Raw genomic sequence first — 17,506 nt, forward strand, 5'->3', positions numbered from 1 at the left:
TGTCATTATTTCTTTTCTTTAATGCATTTTCTGTCTAGGCTTTTATCCTGAATTAAACCTTTACGTCTTCGACATTAGACAAACACTACATTGATTTTCTTGATTTGGAGACGTGAACAGAAAAGAGGAATGAAGCTCATCACAAAATCATAATTGGCAAAAATGTTAGCTGGCTTTACAAGACCTAAACGATTAGACAGAGATGATGACCATCGTGACACTTATTATCAACTTTATTTTTGATTTAATGTGTGCACACTTGTAAAACTGGATTTCAGATCAAAAATAAATTGACAAAAGACAACATGTGGCAAGTGAGCAATGCTGCAAAAAGTTACTAATCTTGTTTTCAGGAGATTATACCTAAAAACTGTAGCGTGCATTAGTGAGGACATACTAATACTGACAGGGATTTTAAGCGGTCAAATACTTGAAAGGTTTATGTTGATGCAATTTTTGTCCCAACTTTTCTTTATATTAGCACTGCACAGTGAATCACAGTGAGCTTGACAAATGAAGCCTGCATTTGAAAAGATAGGCCTTATTAACTAATTATGGTGTCAAAAAAGTAAAACACTAAAACATCGAAAGAAGAAAAAAATACAGACGTTACAGTTGATAAGTACAATCATGTTTCCATAAAAAAAATGTATGGATACAAATTGCTAAAACAAAACATGCTATTTGAGCTTTACCAGTCCTCGTGTTTTTAATACATTTAAGAATGTAGCTAAAAAACTTTGAGGATTCAAACATGGCACAGAGCAAATCTTTTGGCTTTGAAAATACATTCTCTTATCTTTTACATTTGCGATGAATCACTCCCAAAGTACAGATAATAGCAAAAACAATTGCAGCAATTGCAATTGCAGCAATGGCCCCGGGACCAATACCTAAAGAAGAATTTAAAAAAAATCATAGATGATAAAATATAACAAGATGGGAAATGTACTGAATTAACTGATGAGAACTTACCTGGAGGTTTGTTGACTGTGAAGTATTTAGTCACAGTACCCTGGGAGTTTGAGGCGGTGCAAGTATAGACCCCTGGAAACTCAAATGGTCCAGTCAAAATAGGATAATTCACATCCTGATCCTTGTACGTCTCTTGTGCTGCTTGTGGGAATTGCCAGTGGTATGATGGCAAAGGGTTTCCTGTTGCATTGCAACTTAAAATGTTTTTACCAGCTGGCAAGTCCAGAGTCTCATTTGAAGCGCTGATAAAGGTTGGTTGGTCTGAGGACATATGTGAAATCAAATTGCACACAGAAAAACTTGAAAATGAAAATACAAAGAGAAATATTTTTTTGATTAGATTAAGATCATTTTAAAAACTCACAGAGTACAGTCAGAATATGCGCCTCTGAACGCACTGGAAGAGGACGTTGTTCCTCTGGCCACAGGTTTAGTTTTGCTTCACACCAGATCTCAGCTCCATCATCATCTCTATGAGCAGTCAGAGTGAGGACAGATGACTTACTGACGGGAGACGGACTGGACTCATCAAATGTCTGAGAAGACAAGATCTTATTTCCTTTGTGCCAAAGCACAGAGAGATTTCTTGCTGGTGCAACATTAACAATGTCACACTGTATGGCAAACTGTTGGCCTTCCACCACTGCACTTAAATTCTTCAGAGACACACTGTCTGGCATTTCTGAAATAAAAAAAAAAATCAAATGAATTAATTTTACCCAGTTATTAAGTACTAATGACATACTTGAAAAGTGTGAGACAAAGTTAAGGCTACTCACTATAAACAGTGACTGGTAACACTTTTGTACACTGATCACCATCACGGAAATTCACATAACACATTGGCTCTATCTCCCACGCTGGCACAGAGTCAATTCTTAAGAGAAGAGAAGTGACACCCTTGGTAAGGTCCACTCCTCCATATGGAGACTCCCATCCCATTCCATCGGTCTGGTTAGATAGTGAGGTGCAGTTAGCTGAAAAGGAGCCTTGATACCTTACCACAACACTAGGAGGGCTTATTTCTAACGGACAGGAAGTGCTCACAGGCTTTCCTAAAACGATACAGGAAAGCTTAAGTTAGGCGTATCATCAAATAGTAAAGAAAAATACTATCAAATGTGCATATGCTGGTAATGTTTCACTGTGAACCGTGGCTAACAGACCTGGAGCAGCAAAATTTACAGTTGGAAAAGCCTTGAGGAGGATACTCAATGTCCAAAGTGATGAATAAAGCCACACTAAATTATATAACTAACATTATCTGGGATCACTGTTGCAGACTCTTCAAGATTTGTTTCAGTTTGAGATCTCCCACCCACCCACTAAACTTGGTGAGGTTACTGCTAATAATTGAATGATTGAATTTACTTCAGTTTCAATGGGCACTCTCTATAGAAAATCTCTGACAAATACTAACAAGAGTAGTAGCTTTACAAGTCTTATTCAGGTTGTAGTGGGTTCACTAGATGTTCTTTGGGCTTTGGGAAGGCCACTCTAGAAGCTTAATGAGACATTTTCAAACAATTGCCGATTCCAAGATCACCAGTTCAAGAAATTGTACATAAATACAAGTTATTCAGATGTGTCACCATAAGAATGAAATTTCTGACCACAACTTTGTGTCACCTTAACATCCTCTATTGCAAATGCTGTCAGAATATAATTCCTTTTAACTGAGTAGATAATTTAACAGCGTATTTCCGTTTGCTTTGTTGCTACACCTGCTGTCACAAGAGTCAGTTCCGGTGTTGTGCCAAAAAGTGATTGTCTGCCAAATACAGAGCTGTCTGAGTTGAAAAGAAATCTTTGAGCGCACAGTGTCTTCCAGAGATGGACTGGTGAACTGGCATACCGGGCATTTTCCTGTTGGGCGACGCACTTTTGCGCCGATGGGCCAACTGTATTGCCCAATTCAAATCTCCTAGACATACCCAGAGCTAGCCCTCCAATACTTTTGCTTTGCACTTGCGCAACGTGTGGAGCAGTGTTTAGTGCGGAAACAGTGGCGAAAATGTGGAGCTGAAAAGATGAGCGAGAGAAAAAAAAATAGATGCAGGAAAATCTGACACATGTTCACTGTGCAGCTAATATTAGCTGCACAGTGAACAGTACCAGCAACACCTAGTAACAAGCCCTTGTAGTGACAGGACGGCTACCTTCGCAAGTGAGGGCTCACTTGACCGCATGAGATACAGAAAGGTGTAATTAACGTGGTAAGGAAATAAGTTGATTTAAGGATTAAAATCAGGATCCAAGTAAAATGAACGGATACTTTAACCATAGTCACTCCAAATACCTAAACTGTGATTTTTAATTGCCACGTGCTGCTAGCCCAATAACAACTGCGCCAACCTGATCAAAAAGAAAAAAAAGCTTCAATATTAATAATTTAAAAAGTGAATATATTCATAATATATCTGTACATGATATTTTCTGTCTATTTGTGTAGTGCCGACCTCTCCATCGCAGACGTAACGGAAACCCTATACGCAGACTGACACGTGCGGGACTATAAATTCGGGTTTGGGAGACGACTTTCAGGTAATCCAGATTCTCAGCCTACAACTCTTTTTTTCCCTAAGTCACTGTGAATTACCATCTTTAAGTGTTGTTAGGAAAAGGACATAGGAGGTAGACTACTTTTCGAAAACAGGCCTACATATAATGCTCACAGCTGCTGACACGTGTGCGCAATGTAAATTTAAAAGTTTGTTGTTTGTGGGACTCGTCATGCATATATACCAAAAAAATGATAATAAACGGAACAATCCCAACGGGACCTTTGCACTTTGAGTGCTCAGACCCTAAAAACGGAGTTGATGTAAAAGAAACAGCGCGCTTCATCCGAAAGATGGGTTCCGTTCTGAAACTATAATTTGGTAACTTTAACAAAGTAAAGAGCGCAAAGAAAAAAAATACACTTACCTATCCATGCAATAAAGATGAAGAAAAACATAGTGTTTTTACCAAGCGTACAAAACCCTCAGAAGGAAACTAAAAACGAAGCAGATCCACCTGAACAGCTTTTTCTAAATGTGCGCACACTCGTGCGTTTCTTCCTTTCGTTTTCTTTCGTCAGGCGCAGAAAGACTACGCCCGTGGAGGAAAATGCAGAGTTATTTTGAAGAAGTTAACAGTTTCCTCACTTTCTGATTTGCACAAGCAAAATTCTAAGTATTGCACAGAAGGTTGTACTTCATACGTTATATTACACGCAATAAAAATGTCTTGCACTTGCTGTGATTTTGCGAAATAAATCCGCCCGAGCATCTAAACACATGAGTGACACCATACTTAGAATAAGAAAGTGTTTGAACAGCGAGTCAAGTTCATTGATTTCTCTTTGTGTTCGGTGAAAACTAAAGAAATAGTTGGGTTTAAGCAGTGTGTATGTGTTGGGGGGGCGTGGATTCTGTTATTTCGCATTTCATGTGCGTCCTGTAAGACCGTTAGACGCTCAGTCGAATAACCCTGTGTTACAATAAACCCTCCTCACTTCACATAGCGTCAATATTAAACATGATATATTTAAAACGCAGCATCAAAACATGTTGCCAACCAAACAAATGAATGAACAAATAAACAGGATGCTACAGTCTGATGTAATAACATCTTCAAAATGTCAAATCCTCTTTCGCAATCACTTCTGCAAAGATCCAGGTGATGAAATGGACAAGAGGCTGTTGGATTTTTGCAAAGATAGTTCAGACGAGGGAAAACGGGACTGTTTTGACAGCAGTATGTACCAGTGACGCAAAATGAGTCAGGACATATGACTGAAACAAAGTCTTCTGTGTAGAAGACGGGAAGAAGCTAAGATTAAATCTGATTAAGGGTTGCATTTGTAAATACATTTACACTCACAATGTTACTCCTAAACAACTACCGTACTGTAAATGCTTAAAGAAAGCTGATGAAATAATGCTTTTTTCTTTCTTTATTTTCAGTTTTGAAGCATGACTGGACTAACCATCCACTGAGCATGCATTCATGCAAATTTCCCCTTAGACTGGTACTCGTGAGGCAGGTTGTCCTTGGAGATGTGGAAAAATTCAGATCTTCCCCTAAATATTAGGAATCGTAAAGAAATCATTTAATCACGAGAAACAATTAAATTTTGGCATTCTCTAAAGAAAATAAGATCTCTGACAAATACCATCGTGACTAGTTAAACTTCATATGTAAAAAAAACAAAAAAATAATTTTGTTTTCTTATGGAGACTCCGTGCACTTTATATAAATCCAATGAATAGGCTTTGTTGTTCAAAAATAGAAAGGTTTTATGGTCAGAAGATTTTTCATGTTAATCATTTGTACCTCATTCAAAGCTGCAAGGTTAATGGAGCAACTCCATGTGGGCCTTTGCACTTTCAGTGTTAGGAATCTATTTAAAAGGAGCTTATGTAAAATGAATGCGCTCTTTGGAAGATGAGTTCCACAACAGCATTGTAGAGATACTATAGAGATAACTTTAAGTAAAAAGCTCAAGAGAAAAAATACTTACGTATCACTGCAAAACAAAAGATGAAGAACTGCATCATGTTTTTACCAAGTTTCACAAGAAAATTAAATATAAAGCAGATCGACCTCAACAGATGTTTTGAAATTTGTGTAGCTGACCCCAAAAGCTGTTTCCTTTGGCTCTGAGTCACAGAAAAAACTGCCCCTATACAAAGAGCTGCAGCATGGTATACATGAAGTGAACATTGACATGGGCGTTGACTCACTCTATCGTTTCCACAAGCAAACGTTCTAAGAAACTACATGCAGTGTGAACATTCAATAATGACATCTTCCTGTTAGTTTGACAAATAAAACCACAGAGGCTCCTAAAGACAAGAGAAAGGTCCAATGTGGTTTGTAGAGATATAATATTTCAACTGCAAACTCGCGTAAAATGAGTTTGTCGTGTTCTGCTTTCGTTTTCAAAAGACTGAAAGAAGATGTTCTTGAAAAGGTTACAGTACTGAGTATTCACACACAAAACAAAATGGAGTGATAAAAGTGAACTCAAAGAGGACTCAGGTCCTCAGGTGTCTAGCCAAGAAAGTTGAGTGCAAGAGGAAATCCATCAACGCTCAACCTTTCACGAACCAAGAGGAGCATCAGTACTCATCAGCATTTGTCCGGGAGGGGGACAAGCCAAGGACTAGCCCTTCAACCCCGGACCTAAGCCCGCTGAAGGTTGCCAGGGATTGGCAGATGCAAGTGGACTTGGTTCAGAGGCCATTTTTTCCCACAGAAATTGTAACAACTACTCTGCGACCAGACCTCGCCCTTTGGTCCAACTCCCAAAAACTTGTTTACATCATTGAGCTGACAGTGCCGTGGGAGGATGCAATGGAGGAAGCCTTTGAGTGTAAGAAGCTGCAGTATGCCAACTTGCCAGCTGAGGCAGAGGACAGAGGCTGGAAGATCAAGGTGCACCCGGTAGAAGTGGGGTGCAGAGGCTTTGTTGCCAGTACAATAGCAAAACTGCTTAGAGAGATTGGAATCAGAGGACAGGCCCAACGGCAGAATTGAGAATTAGCATAGAGAATTAGCTCCCGAGAGGACCAGTCACTGGCTGTGGCTAAAGAGTGATGTCAGCCCTCTTTAGCTGTGGGTAAAGAGTGATGTCAGCCCTCTTTGGCTGTGGCTAAAGAGTGATGTCAGCCCTCTTTGGCTGTGGCTAGCAGTCAGCTAACCATGAGACACATGCCCAGGATTGATCAACCCGTGGTGTGCCTGCCTCAGGAGAGGGCATCAAAGGGGTAGAAAACCTAACACTAGAAACTTTGCTGTTTGACTGATACAGCTGTCTCAGGGCCTCCTGGGGGCCGTGCAGTTAACCTCATGGTAGTGAAATCTAAAGGAGGAATGGAAGAGAAAAAAGAAAAGGAAAAATGTTCCTGCTCTTCTTCCCTTTTCTGGAAGGCAGTGGGGAGGTAAAGCATACAGCCTGATCAGACAGGGAGGTGTGGGAAGCCAGATCAGGCGCCCCCCTTCCAGCTCACCCGATGAATCCAAGGTCCACTGCTGACGATATGTCCCAAATTGAATATGATAATCTAGATCAGCTCTCTAATCCCTAAACGTAACCAAGGAAGGTAAAAAATAGCAGATTAGCTTGGGATAAAAGACTGAAACACCCTGTGAAGTTGGAGCACACAAAAATGTGTCCAGCTAGTAAAGTTTCTGGGCTGCCTTTCCTCATAACAGGCATCTCTCAAGACTTTCTCCATTTGAAGCAATGTACTATCAGGGATTGTAACATTTAGTCCTTTTACTGAATTTTTAAAAAAAAAAGGTATTTCTGTCAAGGTCACATTCAGTTTCATCCACATGTCTGGAGGGTTACCTAGAGAAATCATGAATTCAGTCTACAGTAGAGATCAGTTTATGAATGAGATATCCAAAAAGGTTTCCAAAATCCATCGCTGCTCCTCTCCTGGGTGGGGAAACGAAATCCAAAACCAAGTTTCCAGTTAACCTAAATCATGGGACTGGTTCCAGAATAATCCACAGACTCTACTCTCCAACAAAACTTTCCACAAATGAAGGCTTTGCTGGTGGAGATGAAACATGATTCTTCACACATAGCCAGCTGACTCCCCATGAATCTTGACCAGGAGGACAAGGCAAACTGAGTAAGTCAGAGAATCAAGCAAGACCACGATCTCAAACATAACAAATGCAGCCAAAAGAGTCCGACAATATAATGCAGTGATTTACAAAGTGTTGGCTCAACCCCCTAGTGGGCCATGAAGGCACTGCAGATAGGCCGAAGTGATACAAATTCATTCTGATGAACAGTGACATATATTTATATACAAAAATCAATCAAAACTGGTAGTAGGAGTGGTTTAGTTTGTGATATTAGTCATTACTCTGACCTACATTTACTGCTCTTGCATTAATAATGTTAATGTAACATTGCTTCTTTGTACACTGGCACAAAGTCAGTTTTAAGGGGAAGAGAAGAAAAATTGTAGGTAAGGTCCACTCCTCCATATGAACACTCCCATCCCATTCCATCTGTCTGGCAGAAATTTGTAGCCAGCAGCCTGTGAGATTTATGTTTTTTGCATACATTTTTAAAGGAAATGCATCACTTTATGTTGTATTTTGATTAGATTGAGGATTTTATGGTTTTAGTGATGCAGCACTCTTGACTCTTGGAAATGGCTGGTATACAGCAATGACATGGCAGTGATTGACAAGACAAGTTAGTGTGTGTGAGTGTAAAAGAAGCATCAGCTGGAGTTTAAAATGGCCTGTATTTATATAGCGCTTTTTCTAGTCCCTAAGGACCCCAAAGCGCTTTACACAACCAGTCACACACACATTCACACACTGGTGATGGCAAGCTACATTGTAGCCACAGCCACCCTGGGGCACACTGACAGAGGCTGCCGGACACTGGCGCCACCGGGCCCTCTGACCACCACCAGTAGGCAACGGGTGAAGTGTCTTGCCCAAGGACACAACGACCGAGACTGTCCAAGCCGGGGCTCGAACCGGCAACCTTCCGATTACAAGGCAAACTCCCAACTTTCACATTATGAGCTTCAGAACGCACCGGAGGAGGACCTTGTTCGTCTGGCCACAGGTTCAGCTTTGCTTCACACCAGATCTCAGCTCCATCATCATCTCTATGAGCAGTCAGAGTGAGGACAGATGACTTACTGACTGGATGGACTGGTGTAGTGCCAGATTTGTTTTTTCATGTATTAATCACATATTTAATCACTAGTTTGAATGCTTATGGAATGTTAACACAGTGAGGCCATTGTAATGGGAGACGTTAAACAGATAGTGGGACTCCTGCTTATCAGGGATGTAAATCCTTAGGTGATGGCCAAGCAGAAAACAAGGTCATAATTCTCTGTGAGGAAGAAGGTATAGCCCCCCCGTGAGAGGGGCCAACGTGTAAGTTTGTGGAATGTTCTTTGTCTGTGTGTCTGTATATAAGATGTAAGGGCGATGGCCACAATTCAGAGATGGTCCTGGTGTTTCACTGGGATGCTCTCTCCACATTGCAATGTGTTTATTAAACCCACTTCAAATCAAGCTCACTGGGTGTGTTGCAGGTTATTGTTAAAATTTCTACAACACTGGACTCATCAAATGTCTGAGAAGACAAGATCTTATTTCCTTTGTGCTAAACTACTGAAAGATTTTTTGCTGGTGCAACATTAACAATGTCGCACTGTATGGCAAACTGTTGGCCTTCTTCCACTGTACCTAAATTATTCAGAGACACACTGTCTGGCATTTGTGTAACAAAAAGGGATACAATTACAGTTTTTTTACAGCCGCTAGGACACATTTCACAATACTTAGGTCACTTTTGCAAAACTCTTCACACAATCCTCCTAACTGACCTTCAGCTTGGCAAAGCAGTTCATTTCACATTCAAAATGCACTACAACTACCAAAACACTTTATTCAGGTCTCAAATAAACTCATTCTTCCAGAACACTAGCAAAGGTTGACAGCCGACAAACACACTTTGTCACCCACAAAACAATGACCTAAAAAACACTAACAACATGTAGCATTACACAGTGTTTTCTTGTGTAAAACAAGGACACATCTCTGTTTAGAATTTCAATATATGTTACTGGAATGAATCAGACATCATGCAGAATTCGTTAATATTTGTTTATGTACCGTATTTTTATTTTTTTGCACTAAGTAATCCCAAAATACAAGAATTTGTATACACACCATCCACTGATACACATACAATAGTAATGCTATTCTACTCTACTCGGTCTTCTCCATTTGGCCACAGGTTCTCATCCACATCACATCTCATGTCATCTAGGGCAATACACCTAGGAAAGAATCTTCTGGCATGCCAGAATTGAAGGAGTTGAAAAATTGAAGGAGTAACACCTGTGTAGATGTTCATCTACAATGAGAATCAGCTGTGGCTGGTTAAACTGCATTTTTAGATTTAAAATATGTTTCAATAAAATATTGCTGTTGAATTTTGCTGTCTTTTTAAGTTTTGCATTGTGTTATTGTTTTGACCATAAGTTTAACAGTTTTGAAAACAGTATGTAAGTACATGCAAAATGTCCTGTACGTACAAAGATTTTTGGCAGTTGTTGTGTCTGAGTGGGAAGATAATTCATGAAATTTGAGAGATGTAGTCATTAAATGCATTTTGTGCCAAAACAATGATAACTGATCCTCAGTTTAGCCCACATAGACTTCTGTTGTGCTCACTGTGTGAGGAGTTTTGCAAAAGTGACCTAAGTATTGAGAAATGTGTCCTAGCGTCTGTAAAAAACTGTAATTCATGTTATTTTCATGTTATTCAGTGAATACTAAAAATTGCGTGCTCAGATAAAGTTAAGGCTACTTACTATAAACAGTGACCGGTAACACTTTTGTACACTGATCACCATCACGGGAATTCATATAACACATTGCTTCTATCTCCCACGCTGGCACAGAGTCCATTTTAAACAGAAGAGAAGTGACGCCCAGGGTAAGGTCCACTCCTCCATATGAAGACTCCCATCCCGCCCATTCCTTCAGTCTGGTCAGACGATGAGGTGCAGTTTGCTGATAAGGAGTCTCCAAACCTTACCACAACTCTAGGAGTGCTAAGTTCTAATGGACAGGAAGTGCTCACAGGCTTTCCTAGAATGATACAGGAAAGCTTAACATAGGCATATAGTATGATACAGCAATATTTAAATTCGGCATGTGGTCAAATAGTAACAATTAAAAATAATAAAATGATAAATTTAGCACATTATTTCAGCTCTGCTGGTATTCTGGATGCATGGATACATTAATTTGCATATCCTTTTAATATTTAGGCTTTGATTTTACTGTGAATTTTCTTTTCTGATCACTATGGTAATGTTTTGCTGTGAAACATAGCTAACAGACCTAGAGGAGCAAGATTTACAACTGCAGAAGCTCTAAGACTGAATAATGTCCAAATGTGTTACGACCCTCCCACTCTCAACAAAACACCGCCTACCATTTTCTGTTGGCTGGTGTGAGAGGATCATCAGCTAATGCAGCTCAACTGTGTCTTCCAGGACTGTTACTGTTTATACTTTTTTAGGCAATGTTGTTAATTGTGCTATGCAGTATGGATTAATACCCATTGTCCGCCATGAGGACTTACACTTTACCTTAGTTGATGTTAGAAACTTTTAATCCTTTACAGGATTTTCATTTTCTCAACCAGAGTGAATTGGTGATACTGGGACAGGAGGTTGAAGTTGCAGTATAATTCTAAAACATTTAATTTCATCTTATAAATGCAAATGAAAACACTTTTTCTTTCTATGCTCTACAGTTAGCTTATTTTAGTTTGTGTGTCAGGAGAACAAAGTGGTCTACAGATTTTTACTACACTTACTTTTCTTCAGTTACAGCACAAGAGTGCGCTAGTGAAATGCAAAATTGTTTATCCAAATAAAAAAAAAAGGTCATTAAAATTAAGCAAAAATTGAAAAAAAGAAAAAGTAAAATCACAGACTTAAAAATATAGTTTAAGTGTACAGAAAGGATTATATTTAAAAGGAAAAAAAAAAGAAAAAAAAAGAAAAAAGACAAAAAAAAAAAGAAAAGAAAGGATTATATTGATTTTAATATTCATACAATAATGCAAACACATAAAGATACTTGCAAAACAGGTCATTTCTTTATTTTATACCTAACCACTTTGTAAATCCTGGTGACTACAGTATTTTTACCAGTATGACTAAATATACTAGGCATAAAAGCCCAAAAACATCAGAAATCCCTTTTGGCAAGTCAAACACTTTGCAGTCAGATCCTAAACTTCAGCAGGCAGCTGTCACGGCGGGGTGTACTGATTAAATTTTGAAACTGGACCCAAAAGCAGGACACGGAGGACGACAAAACTGTGATGAACTAAAAGCGAGCCTCTTCTTGTGGCTGATATAAAACTGTTACAAACAATAAGGCAAAAGCGCATGAGGGAAACTGTGAAGGGATACACCCAAGACTGAACATCATCATGAAACACACTAACATGACATGGGGGATGACAACAGACGACCTGACACAGACCGAACGGAAACACACTGACTAAATGCATACAAGGGGTGCTCAAGGGAAGTGACCACACAAATTAACATGACACCACAGGAGGAAGTGAAACTAAACACAACAAGCAATGAACACAAGACTCTTTCAAGATAGAACAGGAAACATGGAGACGTAGACATGACACGAACTTAACAAGAACCACACAGACATGAAACATGACAGGTAGACACACGAACCAGGGAGACGACGAAAAAGGGATCTAAGAAACAAAAGACTAAAACAGCAACTAAATGAGCTAAACTGAAACGAAAACACAAAAAAAGGTACATTAAACTCAAAAACTTGGTCACACGACCCAGTATCTTGACAGGCAACAAAGGCAGTGATGAGCAGACAGGCTTATAACATTTTAGCCTGTATTTGTACTTGTATGTGAACTGTAGCCACAGTTTTATTTTGCTAGCCATTAATTATGGGACAGTGCACTTCAGGTCATTTTACTGAGTAACAGGAAAGGAATGTAATACTTTCTTTGTTAAGTAATTAATAACGTACATGTATGTACCCTAACCCACGTGCATTACTTTTAAGAAAAATAATGAGTAATGTGTAGCAAGCCCAACAAAATTGTTATAGCATAACATCCTCAGTTTAACCAGAACATTTTTCTAATAGTTTAACAAGCCCTCTTTTAGATGAAATGATCAAATCATAGAAAATAAATTTTTTTAAAAAAGAGTGAATGTTACCACCTTGAAATGACTGAAACGTAGGAATGAACCAGACCTTACACTAATTCCACAGCTGTGTGCAAAATACAAGTTTTTGAGCATGTTTAGACCCAAAAAATGTGTTTTATTTCCATTAATAACAGTTAAATTGATGAGTGGAGTAATTAAAACCAGAGATTTCCGATTTCAGTGTTTGTCCCCTCTTAAGAAATGGGGATGAAATTAAATTTTTTTAAAAATCATATCCAAATATGAGTTTTTTTATGATTACATTACAACAACAGATTACAACAAAACACACTTATTTATCTAAGCATTGAAACTGCTCAAAATTAAGAACCAAATCAAGTTTTCACCAAGCGTGCATACAATGAAATTAAAAATAAAACTTTCCTCCGTTTTGTGGTGCAGAAAACAAGTCAGCTCATTTCCTGATTTACACATTTAAAAATATGTGTATGTATATGTATATATGTAAGCGCGTACATGGAAATATGTGTGTGTATGTATGTACGCATGCATACATGTGTATATACATATATGTATGTATGTATGTATGTATGTATGTATGTGCGTGTATGTTTATATGGGTGTATCCGTATGTTTGCAGGGGTATGTATAACTTGTACATATCTTTCTTGTGTAAATTTAAATTTGTCTGTGATTGTGTAAATACTTATGCTATTGCGTACTTCACACATGGAGAAATGCCAAACAGCCTTTCATTGTTCTTGTAACAGTGACAATAAAAGCTGTTCTATTGTATATCTAAAAGTTGTAAAGATGTGTGTGGATCATACATTAAATTGAGCACATGAAAAGATGTGAACATGCAATAAAATGTCTTGCATTTCCTGTTTTCTGAGAGAGAAAAACACAGGCGTGCGTAAAGACTTGATAAAAATCACAAGCGGTTTTCTAAAATTAGAATTAGAAAAAGTTTCAGTTGACAGTCAGAGGCAAATTTGTTCCTTCTTATTTCTGTCCAGCGAAAAGTTAAAATAAATGAATAGCTGAGGATGATATCTGATTATTAATCTGTTTTGTTTATACACATGTTTACACTCATAGTGTTGCTGTTAAACACGTTTCTGCTAGATTAAATTTGCTTGTTTGGACAGCAGTCTCTTGATTAGTGGAGCTTTAGCGATAGCTGACAAGATGGTGCATTTTTTCAGCTACAGCTTTAAAACAAGCATGCACCCATTCAAATTTGTTTTATACTGGTACTGATGAGGTAGGTTGTCCTTGGAGATAGTCGCCTTTCTTGCATGAAAATATGCCTCTGTGTGTCGTAAAAACTAGAAAAGCAAGGAAGAGCAGGAGTCCAAAGGCCACAAGTAGTCTGACTATTGCTGTGATGATTGTTTGATCTCCTGTGAGAGATGGGAAAGTTTCTTACATAAAATCAATCGCAAATCCCAAAATAAAGATTTAAACAGACAAAGAACTGCCAAGAACTTACGTGGAGCTTTGGTGATGATAAAGTATTTGGTCACAGTGCCCTGGCTGTTTGAGGCGGTGCAGATATAGACCCCTGGAAACTTAGATGATGGAGTCAAAATAGGATGATTCACATCATGACTCCTGTACCACACTTGTGTAAAGTTTGGGAATTGCCAATGGTAGGATGGTACTGGATTTCCTCTAGCTGTACAATTTAAAGATATTTTGCTCCCAACTGTCATTTCCAAATTCTCATTTGGATCATTGGTGAAGGTTGGTGGGTCTGAGGACATCCAATCAAAATACAGACAAAGAAAGAAAAGCTCATGTTTTCAGTATGAAATCTTGTGGTGATTATATTAAGAGCATGTTAAAAACTCACAGAGTACAGTCAGAGTATGAGCTTCTGAACGCACTGGAGGAGGACCTTGTTCCTTTGGCCACAGGTTCAGCTTTGCTTCACACCAGATCTCAGCTCCATCATCATCTCTATGAGCAGTCAGAGTGAGGACAGATGACTTACTGACTGGAGATGGACTGGACTCTTCAAATGTCTGAGAAGACAAGATCTTATTTCCTTTGTGCCAAACTACTGAAAGATTTCTTGCTGGTGCAACATTAACAACATCACACTGTATGGCAAACTGTCGGCCTTCTTCCACTGTACGTACATTCTTCAGAGACGCACTGTCTGGCATTTCTGAAAAAGAAAATAATTAAAAAAATAATAATAAAATGACTCAAAGTTAATCAGTGAAAATATAATAACGATGACCTTCTTAGAAATGTTAGACCAAATTAAGGCTACTTACTATAAACAGTGACTGGTAAAAACTCTGTACACTGATCACCATCACGGAAATTCACATAACATATTGGCGCCATCTCCCATTCTGGCACAGAGTCAATTTTAAAGGGAAGAGAAGAAACACCCTGGGTAAAGTCCACTCCTCCATATGAACACTCCCATCCCATTCCTTCAGTCTGGTCAGATGATGAGGTGCAGTTTGCTGAGAAGGAGTCTCCAAACCTTACCACAACTCTAGGAGGGCTAAGTTCTAATGGACAGGAAGTGCTCACAAGCTTTCCTAAAAATAAATAAATAAAATAAAACAATAATACTGGGAGTAAGGGACTTAAGGCGTATGATGAGTTTCACTCTACCATCTGAGTTAGGTGAATGTTAATGTGAGTGCAAATGGTTGCCTGTCTCTCTGTGTCAGCCTTGCGACAGACTGGCGATCTGTCCAGGGTGTACCCTGGCTTTCGCCCTATGGCAGATGGGATAGGTGACCCTGATAACGATAAGCGGACAAGAATAGATGCATGGACAATATTGCAACTTGGGTGGTTGTAATATACTGCCCCCTCCCATTTAAGTTTCAAGAGTGGTTTGATTTTTGATCACACTGTTCATAACTCTGGATTTAAAATATAGATGGACATATTTTTTATTGTAAAAACCATGAAATTGTTTGTGTTCCTCTGTTACAACATTCATAGTTTTACTGATACTTAACATAATGGAAGATTTGGAGGTTAAGAGATAATGATGGAGCTACAGAGGCCTTGAGGCACAAACTAAATGTTGAAAGTGAGATGAAACGGCGAAGTACTTTTTTTGCATAAAGAATAAGTCATACTAAATTACATTAAAATATTTTTAGAAAATCTGTAAATGTCTTAAAATAGGATAAAGGAAAAATGATAGATATAATAAAAACAAACACAGACTAAAAGTAAGTCCCAATATAAAATTATAATATAATTTGGTCACTTTAGTCTCTAAAATACTTTAGCTGCTTTAGAGTTGCTAAATAATGATCCATTCATTGAATTACTGCAATGAAAGAAGCAATTTGTAGCATATTTGGATTGAAGACTTCTGGTCAAATGTCTAATGACCTGCAACTTAGTAAATAATAGGACAATATCTAAAATATAACAGCTGCTAGGCTTTTAGGGGTTGTTTGTTTTTGGAGGCAGCAAATTTACACTAGAAAGACTCCAAGTGATAAATGCTAAAGATTTTAGATAATGACTTCATAAAGTGGATTTAAATTAAACTGATAATCTGAAGAAATAAAAAGCTTATGACCAGTGCTAATGTGGTTGAAGGTTTTCTCCTGAAGAGGAACTGGACTTTGTGTTAAAACTATAGAAATATAATATGGTAACTATATAACAAAGCAACAAGCACAGCAAAAACAAGCAAACAAACAAAACAGACCCACCTGTGCATGCGATTATGCAGCTGAAGATGAAGGGCCGCCACATCATGGCTTCAACAGATGTGTTCACAAGTGCATCAAAGTTCAGAACTTTCCTCCTGAGTCCGAGATTAACAGATGGATATTTTGGTAGATGCAGATACAGTAAGTCTTCTTTAGCCAGAGGCAAATCTATTCTAGCCTGTACTGTTCAAGAAAAGAGAACTCAAAAAAGCCATACTAGTCTTGTGAAGAACCCCGCCCCCCCAAAAAACCAACAAACTAAAGAAAAGAAAAAAAAAAAACACAACACACACACTTGCAGACAAGTTGCGGCGTCTGTTGTTCCGATTTAACACCAGCAGTCTAACAGTCCCTCTGAGAATACTCGTACTTCTGCAAATTACAAGACAGGGAAGGAGCCCTGCTCCACTTACTGGACTTTTTTGTACCATTTTTGTGAATTTTAGTGCAGACAGTCTGAAAACAACTCTGTGCAAATTTAAAATGATTCAAATCACAGTCCACAAGTACTAATTTATGACTGACATAATGAATAGTTATTAGATTACAATGAGTGCTTCACTTGCAAGTATATGGTTTCTTCTCTGTATGACTGTCATGCCAGCTACAAGGTTGGTTGCAAAGCCAACAAGGTTTTAGAGCAGGGTCCCCAAGCCCAGTCCACGAGGGCTGCAGGTTTTAGATCTCACCCTGGGTCAACACACCTGAATCACATGATTAGTTCATCACCAGGCCTCTGGAGAACTTAAAGACATGTTGAGAAGGTAATTTATTCATTTAAATCAGCTGTGATGGATCAAGGACACATCTAAAACCTGCAGGGACACCGGCCCTCGTGGACTGGGATTGGGGACCCCCGTTTTAGAGTCTCCTGTCTATCAGGATGAGTTAAAAAGCTGTCATTTCAAAGTTTCTTAGATGATCAGGGAGTACATTTTACACCCAGTAGAGACATTTGGAGGATTTATCTATTCATTTTAAAGTCTTGTAATATGTGACCCCTGTGTATATTTACTTTTTTAATGTATTTCTAACCCCAAACAGATTAGGTAAAAGCAAAGATTGTGGAACAAGCAGCTCAAGGAA

General features: G+C 38.6%; 2 protein-coding genes and 1 pseudogene across 4 annotated transcripts; all 3 read right to left on the reverse strand.

Moving 5' to 3' along the window:
* Positions 1-215: 215 nt before the first annotated feature.
* On the reverse strand, positions 216-5,618 carry LOC146576366 (intercellular adhesion molecule 1-like). Of its 2 annotated transcripts, none has more exons than XM_085271577.1 (5): positions 5,483-5,618; positions 1,755-2,030; positions 1,340-1,657; positions 976-1,236; positions 216-893 (listed from the first exon to the last, which is right to left on the reverse strand). In XM_085271577.1, exons 1-5 carry the CDS (start codon positions 5,517-5,519, stop codon positions 796-798), a joined length of 990 nt encoding a protein of 329 aa, XP_085127703.1. In that variant the 5' UTR covers positions 5,520-5,618; the 3' UTR covers positions 216-795. The 2 variants fall into 2 exon arrangements, with proteins under 2 accessions (XP_085127703.1, XP_085127704.1); XM_085271578.1 differs by lacking the exon at positions 5,483-5,618 and adding an exon at positions 3,904-4,241.
* A 1,128-nt stretch (positions 5,619-6,746) lies between these two features.
* LOC146576367 (intercellular adhesion molecule 1-like) lies at positions 6,747-10,672 on the reverse strand (annotated as a pseudogene).
* An 886-nt stretch (positions 10,673-11,558) lies between these two features.
* On the reverse strand, positions 11,559-16,633 carry LOC146576368 (vascular cell adhesion protein 1-like). Of its 2 annotated transcripts, XM_085271576.1 has the most exons (6): positions 16,421-16,633; positions 14,999-15,274; positions 14,858-14,886; positions 14,569-14,740; positions 14,206-14,469; positions 11,559-14,116 (listed from the first exon to the last, which is right to left on the reverse strand). In XM_085271576.1, the coding sequence occupies exons 1-6, from the start codon at positions 16,464-16,466 to the stop codon at positions 13,959-13,961; spliced, it is 945 nt and encodes a 314-aa protein (XP_085127702.1). In that variant the 5' UTR covers positions 16,467-16,633; the 3' UTR covers positions 11,559-13,958. The 2 variants fall into 2 exon arrangements, with proteins under 2 accessions (XP_085127702.1, XP_085127701.1); XM_085271575.1 differs by having other exon boundaries at positions 14,569-14,886.
* Positions 16,634-17,506: the final 873 nt, after the last annotated feature.

This window comes from Mchenga conophoros, linkage group LG4 (genome assembly GCF_057382185.1).
Source record: "Mchenga conophoros isolate Kocher_MC1m ecotype Shallow Benthic linkage group LG4, M_conophoros_male_GT1.1, whole genome shotgun sequence".
NCBI lineage: Eukaryota > Metazoa > Chordata > Actinopteri > Cichliformes > Cichlidae > Mchenga > Mchenga conophoros.